This window comes from Elephas maximus, chromosome 17, assembly GCF_024166365.1.
Source record: "Elephas maximus indicus isolate mEleMax1 chromosome 17, mEleMax1 primary haplotype, whole genome shotgun sequence".
Taxonomy (NCBI): domain Eukaryota; kingdom Metazoa; phylum Chordata; class Mammalia; order Proboscidea; family Elephantidae; genus Elephas; species Elephas maximus.
The window spans coordinates 11,417,220-11,436,958 of NC_064835.1; the positions used below are offsets into that span (position 1 = coordinate 11,417,220).

The window sequence follows — 19,739 nt, forward strand, 5'->3', positions numbered from 1 at the left end:
GCTTCCTGGTTTGTGACTGAAGTGGAGAATACACCCCCCCAGCCAGCTCAAGTGTAAACACCCTTCTTGGTTAGTGGTGGGATTTGAGGCGCATCAGGAAGATTCCTCCACCCCTGGAATTCCATCTTTCGTGTTTAAGTTCCCTTTAGTGTGCAAAAGGTCCTTTTTCAGTTTGTAGAGTGAGTGGTAGGATCTTATCTGAACGGGAAGAAAAGGTGCAGAAACACAGAATTAAATTCTTCACCGAAAGGCAGCCTGTCCTGAGAGACTGAGGAGAAGCAGCTGCCCCTGAGCACTGTCAGAAAGGACCCAGAGTGTGGGGCGGGGGGGGGGAGGGGCGGGGGCGGTGGGGGGCAATACAAAGCATCGGGTAACTTAGCCGGGTCCTCCAGACCAGCGCCATCAGCTACCCAGCAGCTCCTTAGAAATGCAGAATTTCAGGCTTCACCTAGGAGCCACTGAATCGGAAGCTGCGTTTTAACAAGACCCCTCGTGATTTTATGCACATTAAAGTTGGAGAGGCACTGGTCTAACACCCTCCTACCCTCTCTCTGCCTGGACCTGGGTTCTGTCTTTACTGTTGTCCCTGCTTACATCCCATGCTTTAAGCTTATCCTTTCCACCACCGGGGTGAGGTTACAACCCCACCAGCCCCTCACTTCCCACGAGGACCCAGCCCTTCGGGGGTCCGGGAAGACAGAACGGCTCATGGAGCAAAGAGGCAGTACATCCAGTCTCTAGAGCTCTCAGACTTCTCCCCACAAAGTACCCAAATTTTCACAAGCGTCCCCACCTCTCAGTCTCAGTTTCTACATCTACAAGAAGGAGCACTAACATCCACATCTCAGGCTGGCTGTGAGGACTAAGTGTGTGGGAGCAGACAAAGCCCCCACCCAGGCCCAGAGTAGGTGCTTCCTGCTGGCCTAGCCTCTCCCTGTGGTCACACTCCTCCCTCACTTCTATGGCACACAGGGGCGGGGATGCAGTCAGACAAGTTGTGGTTCTTTTTCATTTTCTCTTACCAGGTCTCTTCCTCTTCTTTACTCTCAATCGGTTCAACAAATGGTTGGTGATCAAGGCTCCCTGAGCTCCCTTCCTCCCCCCACACCGCTGTGGGACTGGGTCAGTGTCCATCCTCTGGTCTCTCTGGACTCCCCTGACGCCCCACCCTCCAGAATAATCTGAAGCCTTAGGCGTTTGGCCTGACTGCTCTGTGCCTGTGGCCAGAGGGCCAGGTCTCCCTGGCACCTACTGCCCCGCTTCTCCCGGAGCTGCAGGACCTGGGCCTCATCAACACGGAGAACTGGAACTCTTGGCTCCGCTGCCCCACCCCTGCTACCAGTCTCAGTGTCGCTCCCATTCTTGTCCAGCTGAAGCTCTTTCAGGAGCCCCTCAGCCTTACTCACTTCTTGCTGCACACCAGGGCAACCTCGGAACATGCAGCCCTCCTAGGAAGACCCCAATGCCTGCAGGGGGGCGGGGGCAGTCCTCTAAGGCTGGGCTCCAGAAGCGCATGCGCTGAAGACACTGTGCGTAGATGTGTGAATCCCAGAAGGGGTGATTCCCACCCTCTACTATAGTCACCCTGGAAACCCCGGTGGTGTAGTGGTTAAGAATTACAGCTGCTAACCAAAAGATTGGCAGTTCAAATCCACCTGGTGCTCCTTGATGGCAACGGTTTTTTTTTTTTTTTTTTTTTTACTGTAGTCACCCCAACCCCTCTGTAGCTGACTGAACCTCGGGATCCAGCCTGGGCCTTCTCCCCTCCCCAGGGGAGGTCTGCTCCGCATCCTGAAAAACCTGTCTGGGGGCTCCCCCTGAGGCTGTAGGGCCCAAGGGGCAGGTTGGACAGGATTCCCCTCCAGCCCCTCCCACCCCCAGGACAAAATCGGCTACCCTGGGGGCAGGGCCTCACTAGCATCAGGAAGCCACAGCCTGCCAGTGCCCATTCCGGTTCCCAGCCCAGCCATCACCCACCATGGCATCCCTGCTGCCTGTCTGGACCTTGCCCTTGATCCTGATCTTGCTGGCTGTCCTAGCCCCAGTGGCTGCAGGTCTGGGGGCGGAGGGAGGAGGAGGAAAGTAGGGAGACCTGGACAGGAGGTACTGTGCCTTCCAGGGCTCTCAAAGGGGAGCTATCTGGCCAGCTGGGTTCAGGGGACGGTGGTGGCGGTGACCAGGCATCAGACACTGGACCCAGGGCACACTCCTGGTCTCCTTCCAGACCCAGGATGCAGAGAGTGTGAGGAAGGGTGGAGGTGAGAAGGCGCGCTGCCGTGCTCCTGGCACTCAGGGTCTGGCTGGGGGACAGGAGCGAAGTATCCAGCTTCTGCAGCCCAAGCCTGCCACCTGCTGGCCAGACCAGCACTGGCCTGGCTGCTTTGCCAACGAAGGACTCCACATTCTTAGAAATGGCCTGGGTGTGGGGGTGGAAGGCAGGCCAGACCTGATGGTAAGGAGGGGCACTGATCCCCACCTGAGCTCCCTCCTGGCCTCCCGACAGACTTCAACATCTCAAGCCTCTCTGGTGTGCTGTCCCCCGCGCTAACGGAGAGCCTGCTAGTTGCCTTGCCCCCCTGTCGCCTCACTGGGGGCAATGCCACACTGATGGTCCGTAGAGCCAATGACAGCAAAGGTCTGTTACCCCTCTCCCGAGGCTCCCGCTTTATCCCCAGAGATCCCTTCCCAGGATACCCCCACCTCCCTTACCCCTTTCTTGCCTTCTGGTCAACCCCTCTCCTTGGGCGTCGACATTCTAATGCTGCTTCTTCAACTTTGGGCCTCCAGAAACTTGACCCCATCTTCCACCCCTAATTTCCCACCCAGTGGTGAAATCCAGCTTCATGGTGCCTCCATGCCGTGGGCGCAGGGAGCTGGTGAGTGTGGTGGACAGTGGGGCTGGCTTCACAGTCACTAGGCTCAGTGCATACCAGGTGACAAACCTCGTGCCAGGAACCAAATACTAGTAGGTACCTGCTCCGGGCCTGGGGCACCTGTTGGGGGGGGGTACAGGAAGAGAAGCTGGGTACTGGCACATGCTGGTGGTAGAGGGGATCTGGTCAGCACGGGGGAGAGAATGAAGACAGGATTACAGGGTGTAAAGAATGGGTTTCTGTTGGAGGAGGAACTCATATGGAGGGCACAGCTATGAAGACCCTCTTCTCCCAAGTGCCAGTTACTCACTGAGTATTCGCTCCTCTCTCTCCTGCAAACCCCCCTACAAAAGCATTTCCTACCTAGTGAAGAAGGGGACATCCACTGAATCCAGTAAAGAGAGCGCAATGTCCACGCTTCCTCGTAAGTAACAGCCCCCATCTCTCTCACGCCTCAGGGCCTCCCACACAACACCTTCCTCACCCACCCTCCAGTCTGGGTTATCCACCCACCCCCACACCCCACCCCTGCCCACCCTGTGCTTCCTCAGTGCCTTCCTTCCCTCTATCAGCACTGAACACTTGGCATTTAACTATTTGCTCATCTGCTATATTACTGAACTAAAGGTTCTCTATGGGTAGGGATTGTGTCCTATTAATTTCTGTATCCTCAGTAACTGAACAGGGGGTGCTTCATAAATGTTTATTTGATTCTTGTTTGGATCCATTGGTTCATTGGTTGGTTGGTCAGTTGGATGGATGGATGGTTGGATGGATGTGGGAGCTAGGCTGAGGGTCTTGGGCAGGACAGGACCCCTGCCCACTAAGGCTTCCCCTGTCTTTTTTCTCTGACAGGAAGGAAGATGGAGTCCACTGGGTTGGGAATGGCCCGAACAGGGGGCATGGTGGTCATCACAGTGCTGCTCTCAGTCGCCATGTTCCTGCTGGTTGTGGGCTTCATCACCGCCCTGGCACTGGGTGCCCAAAAGTGAAGAGGCCTACACTGAGCAGCGGGCTCCTCCAGGAAGCCCAGGGTGCTGTCCAGTTCCCCAGCCTAGGGCTTTGACTTTATCTCCTGTCTCCACTCCTAAAAAGGCTGCCCCTCCCAGTCCTCAGTCATGAGTGTTCAACTCCTTCAGTTCCTTCACCTTCCCTTCCTTGCCCCCCCCATTAGAGCCCTTTCCTCCCTCAGTCTCCTCTTGCCCTTAATGCCTCCCCTTTCCCCAGCACTCCTTATTATCCCCCTCCTCCCACCGTCAGAGCTTACTTTCCTTCCCTTTCACCATTCACACCCTTCCCCCAACAACTCATGCCTCCCTCAGTGAACTAAGTCCCTACAATAAAGTGGGATGCCACCTCTGCTATGTGTGCTTCCTTTAGTGAGCTCCACTTTCGTGTGAACCTGTGGAATCTATGTCCAGGCTGCAGGTGCTCCTGGTCCTCTTGCTGCCCCATAACCCCAAATTTGCTTTTCCCATGAGGAAGGAAGGAGCCAGATAAGATAAGAACCCAGGAGTCAGAGTTCACAGACCCACAACTGGGTGGGCTTTGCATCCTCCACAACTGGCCACCTAACCAGGGGGCTGGACAGAGGCTGGTGCACCATGTGGAGGCAGAGAGGCCAGAGGGGCTAGGGACAGGGGAGGCTGGCAGAGCAATGGGGCACGCTGAGAAGAAGAGTAGAAGCTCTGACTGGACCACCAAGGTGAGACCCAAAGATGGGGGGAAAGGAAGAATAGGCTAAAGGGTCTCTAGGAGCAGAGGGTGGAAATGGAAGAACCCCAGATGGAGGGGAGCAATAGGGGTACAGTCTGGTAAATAAGGGAAAAGAGCAGGGTGGTCGCCATCCTTCACTTTTGCCCTCTCCAATATATACTCCTCATAAGGATCAGTGGTCTTCGCGTTGCTCTTAAAGACCAAAATCTTTAAGGTGATCTTCAGTGCCACACCTGGTCCAACCCCTAACCACCCCTTTAGCTTTCACTGTGTTTCCTCCAATGTTCTATGCTCCTTCTTGCCTCAGGGCCTTTGCACAGATTATTCCATATGCCTGGACTGCTCTTTCTACTACCGCCACACACACACACACACCAGACTCACTCCTATTTGCATAGTTAATTCTGAATCATCCTTCTAGGCTCAGCTCAGTGTCCTCACTCCAGGGAAGCTGTCTCTGGCCTCCGCTCCTCCCTATTAGGTGGGGTCCCCCTATCCTGTCTTTCATAGCATTACTATAGTTTGTAATTATATGCTGTGTGATTATTCATTGTCTCTCCCACCAGACTGTAAGCAGTTGCTTTGCTCCCCAGGACCGAGCACAGTACCTGGGACATGGTAGGTTCTAAATAAATACTTGTTGAATAAATGAATAAACGAATGAATGAATGAGCCCTTGATAAAGAGGGGGCCGGGAAAGTGGTAAAAATTGGGAAAACAATCAGAAAAGACTCAGAGAGTCTGGAACATGGGTCTTCAATCCATAACAGACACTGTTCTTCCCTAATGGAAGTTATATGGAATTCAGTGGAAAAGACAGGACCCCCCCTACACACACACAAAAATGTGAACAAGCAAATAAAGATAAAATGTGATAAGTGCAAAAAAAAAAAAAAAAAAACCCTACCTATAATTTGTGGTTATATAATAAAGATTGATACCAGAAAATTTTCAGCTTAAAAAAAAATGTGGTAAGTGCTATGAATAGTGGCAGAGGGAGCAGGCACTGGGGCCCTCTAGTTTGAGTAGGCCTAACTGAGCTGAGGCCTGAAGGCATGAGAGAGGGGCAGGGAGAATGCACCCTTTAGAAGGAATGTTCTGGGCTATGCTTTCCATCCTAACTGCACCAGCCCAGGGAGGTTTGGAATCCAACCTTCTGGAGTGGTAGGAAGAGCATCGAACTGGGAACCAAACTTTGCTACACACTAGAATCATCCTGGGAGCTTTAAACGATCCTGATGCCCAGGTCATACCTCACACCAGAATGAGAATGACCCTTGGAGTGGGAAGCAGGCATTAGTATTTTTTAAAGATAATCAGGAAATTCCAATACACAGCAAAGTTTGGGAATTACTGATAAAACATTCTTAAATGGTAACCTAACTGGAAAAGGGCTATAAAAGGGTGGACACATTACAATAACTTTTTTTTTTAACAAAACAAAATACCATAAGGAACGAGATTGGAAGAATATCTATCAAAATGTAATCAAGTCAGTCACAGAAGGACAAATATTGAACGATCCCACTTATATGAAATATTTAGAATAGGCAAATGTACATAGACCAAAGTTTATGAGTGGTTACTAGGGGCTGGGGGTAGGGGGAAAGATGGACTCATTGCTTAGGGAACACTGAGTTTCTGTTAAAGGTGATGGAAAAATCTGGAAGTGGATACTGGTGACGGTTGGTCAACATGATGAACATAATTAATGTCATTGAACTGCACAAGTTAAAAATGTGGAAATGGCAAATGTTTTGTTATATAGATATACTTACCACCATAAAAAAGTAATGGATTATTATTATCGCCCAGAGGTGACACAAAGAATGCTTTTTGTTTTGCTGTTTTTTCCTGTGTACTTTCTCTGTTTCCAGGTGTTCTGCATCAACCATGCATTACATTCATAATTAGGGAAATAATAATAAGTATGGAATTATTATAATTATTTTTAGTGGTACTAAAGGTAGAGTCCTAGGAAACTTTTACAGTTAGATTTCACTTTAGTTAAAACAACATTACTGAGGGTCTCCTATGTGCCATGTATTACTCTCTCAAAGTTTCTGGTCTAGTAGAGGATAAGCAACAGGCAACACAGTACAGAGCAAAGGGGCTGATAGGGCAGCCCGGGGTGCCACAAAAAGGCGGGGTGCCTCACCCACTGGCCAAATCTGGGACACTGTGAGGATCAAAACATATAATGATAGTAATAAATTTAATCTACCATATAAAATAAGAATCCACTGAGTCCACACTGATAACAAACAAACAGATATGGAGAAGCTCTTCCTCACAGCAGAATGCCAACAAATACACAGAGAAGGAATGATAGATACAGAACAATGATCACTTTACAACCATCATTGTAATGACTGACTCGGGCAAGAACCATAAATGGGTACTAATGCTAATGAGAAAGAGCCCTGGTGGTGTGATGGTTAAACGCTCAGCTGCTAATCAAAAGGTCTGCAGTTGGAACCCACCAGCTGTTCCAGGGAAGAAAGACCTGGCAATCTGCTCCTATAAAGATTTAAAAAAATTTTTTTTTTTTTTTTTATTATAGCCTAGGAAACCCTATAGGGCAGGTCTACAGGGTCACTAAGAGTCAGAATCTACTCCACCACCCACAACAACAAAGCTAATGGGTTCAAGTTTAATGTGGAATAGAATTTTACAGAACCTTAAAGTCTCTTCCCACAAAACGGTAACTTTCCAGTGGTGAAGCCTGAAGGATACCACTAAACCAAGTAACCGCAGTCAACATCACTGATGATGAGGCCAACTGACCTCATGTCTCTCCTGATTCCATGTACTGAGAAGGAAATAACATCACTTCTGTGGTATTCTTGTCAAAAAATGCATAATCTAAGTCTAATTATGAGGAAATATCAGACAAACCTAAACTAAGGGACATTCTACAAAATAAACAGCTTGTACACTTCAAAAATGTCACTATCGCGTGAAAGATTAAAAAAAAGGAAAAAAAAGCTAAGAAACACCTCCAGATTAGAAGAGACTAAAGGTACATGAAAATTAAATGCACTGCAAGTACCTAAATTGGATCCTAGACCTGCGAATATATACACAAAGGACATTATTAGGACAATTGGTGAGATTTGAATAGGATTTGCATATTAAACACAGTATTGAATCAATGTGAAATTTTGATTTTGACAATTTTCTGATTTCTGGTTATGAAGCCAATATCCTTGTTCTTGGGGAATACACACTGAAGTTTTTGTGGGTAAAGGGACATAATGTTTGCAAACTATTCTCAAATAATTTAGAAAAAAATAATATGTATGTATGCATAATAAATATTTACAGAGAGAATAATTAAGCAAATGTGATAAAACATTACTAATTGGCGTAACTGGTGAATCTGGGTGAAAAGTATACAGAAACTCTTCATAGTATTCTTTACTTTTTTGTAAATTTGAAATTATTGAAAACAAAAACCAAAATTAAATCACTGTTCGATCTTATCTCCACCACCGACTACAGATGTGAACTTGGATACGCCATAAAACCCATCAGAACTTCGAGAAAGTGATTAGGAATGATACCACAGGATCACTGTACATTTTAAATGAGATAAGAGCTTTGTGCAAATGTTAAGATGTGCGTGGTTCCTGGGATATTTCCCTTCCGCACCTCTAAGTTCCCCGAACCCCAAAACGAAAGCCCGTGGGGTTGAGCAAAGACTTCGTATATATAGTACTTAGCTGAATCTAGAGGAGATCAAAAGCGTCAAAAGGGGGTCCCTCCACACCTGAGCTGCCTCCCAACTAATTCCATCAGAGCCCGGGCTAAGGATTTAAGGAAGTGCCTCCAAGGAGCAATCCTCTTCCGCGCCTCTGCCTGACTCTCCCTCTCTCTGCCGGTCTATCATCTCCTTAAAGGTGGACCTAAGATTTGAACATACCGACTTCTGGGACAGCCTCCATGGCCAGGTCCCGGGGTTGTTGGACTGGGACTGGGGGAACGAATGCTTCCTGGCCTGCATCACCACGCACCTGCCCCTGGCCGAGCAGAACCGTGAGCGCCCGGCGTGGGGGGCGGGTGGGGGATGGGCGTGTCGGCACTGTCTGGGTTGGGGGCTCATGGGAGCCGTCCGGGGGTCAGTTTGCTCCCCTAGTCTTTGCTCCTGACCTCCTACCCTCCCTCCGAAAAGGAGTACACCGGACCAGGGCGTATTGTTTTCAGGCGCCTAAGTCCCCCTTGCTGAGTTCCCGGGGTCCCCCCTCGTCCACCACCCACTTCTCGGACTCAGGAGTGGGGATCTGGCCCCTGCCTCGATTGAAAGCCCCCGGAGGGCAGCCATCCTACCTAAAAATCGGCCGCTTTAAACTCTACCCGACTCGGAGAACTCTCTAGGCCTTCGTCTTTCTCCAAGGCGCTTATCGCCATTTGGCGTACTATACATTTTACTTATTTTTCTGTATCCTTAAAAATGTTTTTAACTCATCAGTTTTGTTCATGGCTGTACCCCTAGTTCTTAATACATTCTAGAGGTGCTGAATATTTCCTGAATGGATCGTTGACTGTTGTGGTTTTTTTTTTTTTTTCCTTCTTTGGCTCTCAGGTGCAGAGAATTGAGGTAATCATCCGCTGTATTCATGGTAGATTATTGCATCTGCTCTGGCCGGCCCTTGGATTAAATTTATTCATTTTTTTCAGTCTCCATCCTCACTTCCACCCTCCTCTCTCACTCCCATGTACCCATCCTCATCTGTTTAATATGTCTATCGTTTTTTTTTTTTCTTATCGCCATAAATTGGAATCGACTGCATGGCAAGTTGGTTTGATTTTTTTTTTATGTGCGCCCTTGAAAACTATTTAGCATTATTTTGTATTTATGTGTGACCCTAATTTATGCAAACGATCTAATGACAATTGCTTTTTTTCACTGAATATTGTTTTGAGAGCAATTCACATGGCGAACTGCAGAACTGCAGGTCTGGCTCGTCATTGTGACTGCTGCATAGTATTCTACCGTGTGTATATGATATGCGTATACCACTTTTTACATTTAACTCCCCTACTAATGGCCACCTCGATTGCCACCATAATTAGTGCTGATGAACATTATTCCTTTATGTCCATCCAATCAAAAAATATTTATTGAGAGCCTACAATTTGCCAGGCACTTTTTTTTTTTTAATTGTACTTTAAATGACGGTTTACAGACCAAACTAGTTTTTCATTAAACAATTAATACACATATTGTTTCGTGACATTGGTTGCCAATCCCACATCATGTCAACACTTTCCCCTTCTTCACCTTGGGTTCTCCATTATCAACTTTCCTGTTCCTTCCTGCCTTCTCATTCTTGCTCCTGGGCTGGTGTGTGCCCATGTAGTCGTTTTGTTTTCTGGGCCTGTCTAATCTTTGGCTGAATAATGAACCTCAGGAGTGACTTCATTACTGAGCTATAGGGCCATACTCTTGGGATTTCTCCAGTCTCTGTCAGACCAGTAAGTCTGGTCTTTTTGTGTGTGTGTGTGTGAGTTAGAATTTTGTTCTACATTTTTCTCCAGCTCTGTCCAGGACCCTCTATTGTGATCCCTGCCAGAGCAGTCTTTGGTGGTAGCCAGGCACCATCTAGTTTTGCTGGACTCTGTCTGGTAAAGGCTGTGGTAGTTGTGGTCCATTAGTCCTTCGGATTAATCTTTGCCTTGTGTCTTTAGTTTTTTTCATTCTCCCTTGCTCCAGATGGGGTGAGACCAGTGGAGTATCTTAGATGGCCACTCACAAGCTTTTAAGACCCCAGACAGTACACACCAAAATAGAGTGTAGAACATTTTCTTTAGAAACTATGTTATGCTAACTGAGCTAGATGTTTCCTGAGACCATGGTTCCCACAGCCCTCAGCCCAGCAATTCTGTCCCTCAGGGAGTTTGGATGTGTCTGTGGAGCTTCTGTGACCTTTTCTGGGACAAATTGTTCTGGCTTCCCCAGTATTGCATACTGTCTTACCCTTCACCAAAGTTACCACTTATCCATTGCCTATTTAGTGTTTTTCCCTCTCACCCTTCCTCTCCCTCATAACCATCAAAGATTGTTTCTTTTTGCATGTAAACCTTTTCATGAGTTTTTATAGTAGTGGTCTCATACAATATTTGTCCTTTTGTGATTGGCCAGGCACTGTTGTAGGCACTGATGATGCATAGTAAACAAAACAGACAAGTCATGGAGTTTACATTCCACTGGGTAGCATCTAAGGAGTGAGAATAGAGAAGGACCAAGGATAAGCCCTGGGGACATTTCAATTTAAAGAGATTGGAGAGAAGAGAGATAACCAGCTAAAAAGATTGAGGAAACAGCTACTGAGAATCAAAACCAAGTGATCCATGAGTGGTTTGCTGATGCTGTTGAGAGATCAACTGAGATGCAGACTGAGAATTTAGAATTGGATTTAGCATTGGGAAGGTCATTGGTGACTTTGACAACAGTGGTTTTGGTGGAGTGGTGGAGATGAAAGCCTGACTAGGATGGGTTTAAGAAAGAATGGAAGGAGGCGAAGTGGAGACAGAAAGTATGAGCAATTCTTTCAAGGAGTTTTGCCTCAAACAGAAGCAAAAAGATGGAGCAGTGGCCTGTCACAGAAAGTGGGGGCAAAAGAATTTTTTTTTTTAAATAAGATGGAAGAATTTAACTGTATGCTTGAATACTGATGAGAATAATCAAATAAGGACCAAAAAAAAAAAAAAGGTAATAATGCCACAGGAAAGAGAAGGGAGGTATGAGGGAATCCGTGCCCTAGAGAGACATGGTTAATTCTCTAAATAGTTTTCTGCTGTCCAAGGTAGGAAGGCAGAGTATATAGGTATAGACACAGCTGAGTAGATGTGGTTCATAGAAATCTGTAGAAGTTCTGAATTGCTTCTGTATTTTCAATGAAGTAAGATCAACAGCTGAGTAAAGATGAGAACAAGATGGTGGGGTCTGAAGAGAAAAGGTGTCAAACTGACCTCTAGGAGAGAGGAAGGATGATTGGACTAGGTGAGAAATGTAGTGATTGAGAGGTGGCATTAAAGCCCCACTTGGAGCCCTGGTGGCACAGTGGTTAAGAGCTCTGCTGTAAACCAAAAGGTCAGCAGTTTGAATCATCCAGTTGCTCCTTGGAAACCCTATGGGGCAGTTCTACTCTGTCCCGTAGGGTCGCTATGAGTTGGAATCGACTTGACAGCAATGGGTTTGGCTTGGTTGGGTTTTGAGATTCACTGGTCATGAATGTAAAGTGGGACCAATCAGTAGGAGAGCATGTTTTTCTCAAGGCAAATTAAACTGCAGGGGCAGGTAATCCGGAGTCACAGAGTTGGATTTAGTCAAGGTTGTGGCTCAAGGGAATTAAGGGTACATGCGAGGGAGTGAGCTTACTGTTTGGCCATAGGATTCCAAGTTAAAGAATTTGTTGTTGGGTGCTATTTAGTCTTTTCCAACTCATAGTGACCCCAAGTGACAATAGAATTGCCGCATAGGGTTTTCTAGGCTTTAATCTTTATGGAAGCCGATTGCCAGGTCTTTTTCCCTCTCAGCAGAGCCACTGGGTAGATTCAAGCTGAGCACGTGACCACTGCACCACCAGGGCTCCTTAGTTAAAGAACAGGGAAAGGGTGAAAGGATTAGTGGATCAAAGGGTAGTTGGCTTTGAGAGGAAGTGAGCTGTGCTTTAGATGAAAGTTTAGAGAGCAAATTAGTTTCCCACTGATAGCTTGTACGTGAAGTGTTCCATGACATTGCATTCCCCACAATGTGTCAGTATTCTCCGTATTTCTGCCCTGGGTTTCCCGTTTGCTCTACTCAGGATTTTCTACCCCTTCCTACCTTCTCATCTTTGCTTTTGGGCAACGTTGCCCTTTTGCTTTCATATAATTGATTGTTGTAAGGAGCATGTTCCTCTCTGGTGTTACTGCTCATCTTATGGGTCTGTCTGTTGTTTGGCTGAAAGGCAGTCTCCAAGAATGTCTTCAGTTCCAGGTCAAAACGTGTCTTAGGGTCATAGTCTCAGGGGTTCTTCTAGGTACATTTTTAGGTGGTGTGTAAAATGAGGCTATGGAGAAGTTGCAGTTACTGGTTTAGGTTATGACAGTGAGAAGAACTGTCTGAAATAGAGTGGAAGGCAAAATCTTTGGAAGGAGAAGATTTCAAGGAACTGAGAAGCCAGGTTATTGGTGGTCCAATGGTAGAATTCTCACCCTCTATTTTTTTATGTAGGAGACCTGGGCTTAGTTCCCAGCCAGTGTGCCTCATGCGCAGCCACAATCTGTCAGCAGTGGCTTGAGCATTGCTAGTTGCTATGATGCTAAACAGGGTTCGGGGTTTCAGTGGGGCTTCCAGGCTAAGAGGGACTAGGAAGAAAGGCCTGGCAATGTATTTCTGAAAATCAGCCAATGAAAACCCTATAGATCACAATGGAACATTGTGCAATTCACACCCGATCGTGGGGATGGCACAGGGATGGGGCAGCATTTCATTCAGTTGTACATGGGGTTACCATGAGCCAGGCTGACTCAATGGCAGCTAACAACATAGATAAGATTTAAAGCAGGAGTAGTGTTGGAGAGAGTGAGTCAGACAGGAGCTAAACTCCTCTAGATTAAGAGGAGTGACCAAGGGTGTAATAGATGACAGTCACAATGAAGATTAGTATATAAATTCCTGTATTAACCTGAATATACAGCAAAAAAGAGGAAAGCCCTTAACAAGATAGATTGACACAGTGGCTGCAACAATGGGCTCAAACATAGCAATGATTATGAGGATGGTGCAGGACCAGGCAACATTTCATTCTGTTATACGTAAGGTGGCTGTGAGTGGGAACTGACTTGACGGCACCTAACAATGACGGCATACACACCCAGGAGTAGACTTGTCTGCTACACCAGTTGATACTCAGAACTACACTGTAGTAAGGGTTTCTATTTCCCTGCATCTCTGCCAAAACTTGATGTTACCTGTTTTTATAATTCTTCTCAATTTGACTGATGTAAAGTGTTATCTCATGTTATTTTGTTTTTCTGATTACCCATAAGGCTGACCATCTTGTTCGCCATTCAAGTATGCCTTCCTCTTCTGAATGCGTATTCCTATCTTTTGCCCATACTTTGTAGGTTTGTGTTGCTCTTTTACTTATTAATTTGTAGGAGTTTTCTATATACTGAGAACTTTATGAATTGAGGTATTTTCTCTGGTTTATTTTATTGTCTATTGGTTTTTTTTATTATGATGATTTTTACCTGCAGAACCTTTTAATTTTTATGTATTGTAATATCTATATAAAATGTATAGATTAATTTTAGGATAATTGTCATCTTTGTGATATATTTGTATTATATCTCTCCATTTTTTCAGGTCTTCTTTTATGTCCTTAAGTAGTGATTTTTTTTTTTTTTTTTCTGTGAGGATATAGCCCATTCTTTGATGGGCTAACTCCTAGGTATTTTATAATTTTGGTTGGTATTGTGAACAGTACCTTTAAAAAAAAAAAATTATTTTTTCCAGTTAATGGTGGTATAGAGGAACAGCTTTGATTAGGATGTTGCTTTTATACCCAGGACACCTGCTAGACTCTTATTGGTTCTACTAGTTTATATGTTGATTTTGTACAGTTTTCTATGTTAATCATTTCTTTCTGCAAATAATGATAGTTTTGTCTTATCCTTTGCAACCTCATCTTTTACTGCTCCATCCAGTACTATGTTGAACATTAGCAGTGTAATGGGCATCCTTTATAATTATTGAACTCTCCAATAAGTGTGTAACTTTCCAAAAACATAGATTCATCTGATTAATATGATGGCACTCATGGGGACAGTGGTGGGGGGGGGCAAAAATAGATCCTCTGAACCCCAAGGAGCCAACAAAGGGCTGAGCAGATAGCTCTAATATACACTTGATTTACTTTTAACTCACCAGGCATATTCATTCATCAATAGTTGAGTTCCTCCCATGTACCAGGCACTGGGGATGCAGCAATGAACAAGACAGACCTGGCAATAGACTCTAAAAAGTAATTGCAATAAAATGTGTGCCCTGGGAGCGTTTGGTCAGGTGGTCAGAGAATGCCCACTTTAGAAAGAGATGTTTAAACAGAGACCTGATGGGCAAGTAGCAATTAATCAGGCGAGCAGGAAGAGGGAACAGTGTTCCTGGAAAGGAGGCAGCTTGTGGGAAGGCCTAGGCCCTGGAGTGTGGTCTGCTGGAGAAGGGCCGAGGGCCTGGGAGGAATGATGCAACACTGGAGAGGAGCCAGAGCTTTCTGGGCCATCTCACGGAGTTAGATTTGGCCCAAAGGCAATGGAAAACCATCAGAAGATTTTAAGGAGGAGGGTGACATGGTTGGGTTAACATTTTAGGAAGATCGCTCAAACTGCAAGATGATGAATGAAAATAGAATAAACAGAGACCATTTAGAAAATTATGGCTCAGACTGGGATGGTAGCATTCGGTGATTGATGGGGTACGGCTATAAGGGAATGAGAAGAGTCAAGAATGATTTCTAGGTTTCTGGCCTGAGCAACCAGTTGGATGGTGGTGCCACTTACAGGGACAAGGATTACAGCAAGAAGAGCAGGTTTGGGAAGGATGATGGAGTTCAGTCTTAGAAATATTGCATTTGAGATGCCTGTGGGGCATCCAAGTGAAGATATCCAGTAGGCAGCTCTATTTAAGGGCTACCAGAGAAGCCTGAGCTAGAGGTAAAGATTTGGGAGCCCTAAGTTTATAGAACCAATGCCGCCGAGTCAATTCTGACTCATAGTGGCCCTATAGGGTAGAGTAGAACTGCCCCATAGGATTTCCAAGGAGCAGCTGGTGTATTCAAACTGCCAACCTTTTGGTTAGTAGCCAGGCATAGTTTATAGAAGCAGTCCCTGGGTGGTGCAAACTTAAGTGGTCGGCTACTAACTGAAAGGTTGGTGGTTCAAACCCATCCAGAGGCACCTCGGAAGAAAAGCCTGGCGATCTGCTTCCAAAAGGTCACAGCCAGGAAAACCCTGTGGACCATAGTCGTGCTATGACACACATGACTCAACGGCAATTTTTTTTTTTTTTTTTTAAGTTTTTAGAAGGAGTCCCTGGGTAGTGCAAATGTTTAATGTGTTCCTCTGCCAACCAAAAGGTTGGAGGTTGGAGTCTGCTCAGAGGCACCTCGGAAGAAAGGCCTGGCAGTCTACTTCTGAAAAATTAGCCATTGAAAACCCTATTGAGCACAGTTCTACTCTGACACACACAGGGTCACCATGAGTCAGAGTCAACTGGTTTAAGTTTATAGATGGTGACTTGAAATCGTTCGAGGACAGTATATGTGGACTGAGCAGAGAAGAATGTTTAAGGCAAATGCCAACATCTTAGGGAGGAGCAGGAGACTGAGAATGCCAAGAGGTAAGGGGAAAACCTGTAGAATATGGTGTCATAACTCCCCAGGCAAGGCCCACTGCCATCTTCCAGAGAAATGTTAAGGCCCAGGATCCTGGGGCCACAATGGAAATCCTAGGACATTTTGACCCTCTTCTCTTTCTTTTCACCAGTTGCCAGATACAGACTCCAGATAGTTGAGCCTCCAGCTTTACCTTTGGCCATAAAACCCAATCCAGACGGAGATGGTAAGTAGAGGGGAGTGAGTTCTCTGATGACATGGCTCTGTGGCCTGAGCCGGACATCAGGGACACCCAAGACAAGTGATCCATGGTATATAACCTCCTTATTCCCTGCACAGGACCCAATTTTGAGCCCAACCTGTGGATGTGGGTAAACCCCAACATCGTGTACCCCCCTGGAGAGCTGGAGGTCCTACAGGCTAGTAAGAGGGAGGAGCTGACGCTCCGCTGCCCTCCACGGCCCTCAGAGGAGGAAGCGTCCAACTCCTCAGAGGCCACAGTCACGGAGTCACTGCCACTTTCCTCCAGCGAGCAGTCTTCCCCACGGAAGCAGTTTGCCTCTTCCCCCAGCAACCAGGAGGTAGGGACTTTTAGGGTTGTGGGCTGGGTGTGGGCTGTAGGCAGGTTGGGCATAAGGATGCCTTAGAGTTCTGTTTTCCTAGGGATAACACAGGGTTAGTGAGTTCAGAAATTTCCCATACCCTTGGGTTGGGGAGAAGCCCAGATGGTGGTCCCAGACCACTGCCCCCTCCTGCCACTGTACCCCTGGAGTAGAGGCCATGGAGTCAGGACCAGTTCCTACTCTGTGCTCCTCTAGCTCACAGAAGAGGAGGCTGAGGACCAGGATGACAGCTCCTCTGTGGCTCTCCCGTCCCCTCACAAAAGGGCCCGCCTCCAGAATCGGAGGCTTCAGCAAACCGACAGCCAGAAGGGGCAGCTCTGGCCACGGCCCCCACTCAATTACTTCCACCTAATTGCCCTGGCATTAAGAAACAGTCCCCCCTGTGGCCTCAACGTGCAACAGATCTACAATTTTGCTCGGTATGTGCCACGGGGCCCTGTGGGGGAAGGGTAAGGGGTCAGGGGCCTGAGTCTGAGACCTTCCAGTGTACCCCAGGCCCTGAGCTGCTGCCTCAGTTTCCCCATCTGGGTCTAAGAGGATAAAGGCATTCCCAGTTCTCCTTTTCCTGGCACTGGATCTGGGTTTCCCCTAAATGTGTGCCCACAGATGGGCAGGAAAATATCCACCCCAGCCCCTTTCACAGCTACAAATACTCCAACCTTTTAATATCTTAATTCTGCTCTAAAACATAAAATCGCCTGGGCCAAGTAACAGTTTCTCCCACCCTCTTAAGAGTACCCAACAGTTTCCCACATTTTTACCCTAGGACTGTCTGTACTGCCTGGCACAGCTCTTTGTAAGCCCAGGGCCGGGGCGCCCAGTGAGAAAGCCATTACACTTAGCTTTGGTAGTCATATGCATGTGAGAGTGAAGAGGTTCTTAGGCCCCTTCCCAACCCAGGAGAAGGGAGCCTCCCATCTCTCTACATGTCTCCTCCTGGATCTCCAGAATGGAGCACACAGTAACCCCCAGGTGGTGTCCCTCCTTGGCTAGGACTCCTCCTACAGGATTCAGGTGGCCTAATTCTGCGTTGTTTGGGCTGCTGGTCAACACCCTGCACCCTCAGAGTGGGGGAGGAAAATGAGCCTGGGAACGGGGGGCAGAGACTGGGCTTAGAAGAAGAGAGCCAGCACCTACCATGCACCAGGAAGAGGTTTGGCTGCATCCTCAGTCAGCTCTGGGCCAGTTTGCCACCCTCTAAGATGTGTTGGTTTCTGTTAAGATGAAAGAAGGGCTGAGGCTCCTGGCCCCTGCAGCATGAGGATTTTTTTGAGTTTAGGGCATCCCCAAAAGAACCCATGCCTCTCCTCACCTTTCCTCCCTCTCCCCAGACAGCATTTCCCTTTTTTCCGGACGGCTCCAGAAGGCTGGAAGAATACTGTCCGCCACAACCTCTGTTTTCGGGACAGCTTTGAGAAGGTTTCAGTCAGTATGCAGGGTGAGGCCGGCACACGGCCTCGGTCCTGCCTCTGGAGGCTGACTGAGGAGGGACACCACCGCTTTGAGGAGGAGGCCCATGCCTTTGATGCCAAGCGACTGGAGCGTATCCAACAGTGCATGAGCCAACCAGGTATGAGGCCCTTCATGCATAGCGGTTAGGGAAGGAGACCTGGGAACTCTGGCCCAATGCCAGGTGTGTGCAAGGAGGGAGCCTGGGTCACACCACGGAGGGCATCTTCTTTAGGAGGAAATCTTTGCTTTGGTGGGAGAGATAAGGGGGATGATAGCAGTGGTGTCTGCCTGAGGTGAGACCTCCGCAAGCCTGGGAATTGATAAGGAAACAACTAAGGCGCAACTGGCCCTACTCAAGCCCAGCAGCACAGGGAAATGGTGGCCATAGAATATGAGAAGCACAGTAACAGGTTATATGCCAGTGGGGCTTTCTCTTTTCCCAGAGCAGTTCACAGAGGCTTCAGAGAAGAGGTAGCATTTGAGCCTCCAGAGCAGGAGGAGTAGATCGCCTGCTGTGAAGGAGCATTCTAGGCTTGCGGAACAGCAAGTGCAGATGACAACTTCCTTTGACTCTCTTCTTTTCTTACAGATATGATACACTTCCTCTTTGACTTTTAACCCCAAGAAGCAACAGTCAGCCGGGGCCTTATTAAAGTTACCCAGCAGCCTCCTACGTGTATGTGGTCTTTGAGGATGGGGATAGAGGTGGAGGGGAAAGTCAGCTCCAGGGTGGAAATGGTATGCCCCAGAGCTAATGGAATGGCCCAGAGGCACTGGGGCAGTTGCCTAGTGGGCAGCACTGGGGATCCATGCTTTTCCTCAAAGGAGGAAAAAACTCCACCCTTTTCAGAATCCTGGAGCTATTCACATTTTACTGGGTTTTGAGGATAAACTTGGGAGATGGTAGTTTATGGTACCCATTCCTGCCAAAGGCCCAAGGAAGCACCACCTACTCATTCAACTGCCATTTATTAAGCAACTACTATGTACCCTTTTTTTTTTTTTTCTATGTACCAAGCTCAGAGGATAGAGTACAGGCTTTGCCCCTAGGGTCTAGAAACAGTTTCTGTACTGTGATGAGTGCCATAATAGTGGTGAGGGCACATGCTAAGAGAACACAGAAGGGAAGAATTTAACTCTGCCTGTGAAGCCTGGAGATCCTGCTGGTTAAGAGCTATAGGTTAGCCAAAAGGTCGACAGTTCATATCCACTAGGTGCTCCTTGGGAACCCTATGGGGCAGTTCTACTCTGTCCTGTAGGGTCGCTATGAGTTAGAATTGATTCGACTGCAACGTTTTTTGTTTTTCTTTTTTGGTATGAGGCCTTGGGAGCCCTGGTGGTCCAGTGGTTAAAAGCTTGGGTCTAAGCTAAAGGTGAGCAGTTTGAATCCATCAGCTGCTTCTTGGGAACCCTATGGGGCAGTTCTGCTCTGCCCTATAGTGTCCCTATGAATTGGAATTGACTCAATGTATGAATTGGAATTGACTCAGTGGCAATGGGTTTGGTTTTTTGATGAGGCCCGGAACCAGTAACTGAAAAGTAGGGGTTTTGAACCCACCAACTTCTCTGAGGGAGAAAGATGTGGCAGTCTGCTTTCATAAAGATTACAACCTTGGAAGCCCTATGGGGCTCTGTCCTACAGGGTTGCTGTGAGTCGGAATTGATGGCAGTGGGTTTGATTTTGGTTTTAT

General features: G+C 47.2%; 2 protein-coding genes across 2 annotated transcripts; both read left to right on the forward strand.

Annotated features, from left to right (window-relative positions):
- Positions 1–1,978: 1,978 nt before the first annotated feature.
- Positions 1,979–16,139, forward strand: UPK2 (uroplakin 2). The gene is made up of 7 exons (XM_049857025.1): positions 1,979–2,054; positions 2,504–2,635; positions 2,827–2,965; positions 3,227–3,297; positions 3,729–3,907; positions 5,156–5,207; positions 16,125–16,139. Exons 1-5 carry the CDS (start codon positions 1,979–1,981, stop codon positions 3,863–3,865), a joined length of 555 nt encoding a protein of 184 aa, XP_049712982.1. The 3' UTR covers positions 3,866–3,907; positions 5,156–5,207; positions 16,125–16,139.
- On the forward strand, positions 4,531–18,666 carry FOXR1 (forkhead box R1). Its single transcript, XM_049857359.1, has 7 exons — positions 4,531–4,578; positions 8,492–8,627; positions 16,125–16,199; positions 16,313–16,554; positions 16,792–17,015; positions 17,928–18,166; positions 18,638–18,666. Exons 1-7 carry the CDS (start codon positions 4,531–4,533, stop codon positions 18,664–18,666), a joined length of 993 nt encoding a protein of 330 aa, XP_049713316.1.
- Positions 18,667–19,739: the final 1,073 nt, after the last annotated feature.

Coding starts and splice junctions, on each gene's coding strand:
- UPK2 (XM_049857025.1), top strand. CDS start 1,979: ATGGCATCCCTGCTGCCTGTCTGGACCTTGCCCTTGATCCTGATCTTG. Junction 2,055..2,503: donor CCTAGCCCCAGTGGCTGCAG/GTCTGGGGGCGG, acceptor GCCTCCCGACAG/ACTTCAACATCTCAAGCCTC. Junction 2,636..2,826: donor TAGAGCCAATGACAGCAAAG/GTCTGTTACCCC, acceptor TTTCCCACCCAG/TGGTGAAATCCAGCTTCATG.
- FOXR1 (XM_049857359.1), top strand. CDS start 4,531: ATGGGGCACGCTGAGAAGAAGAGTAGAAGCTCTGACTGGACCACCAAG. Junction 8,628..16,124: donor GCCCCTGGCCGAGCAGAACC/GTGAGCGCCCGG, acceptor TCTTTTCACCAG/TTGCCAGATACAGACTCCAG. Junction 16,555..16,791: donor CTTCCCCCAGCAACCAGGAG/GTAGGGACTTTT, acceptor GTGCTCCTCTAG/CTCACAGAAGAGGAGGCTGA.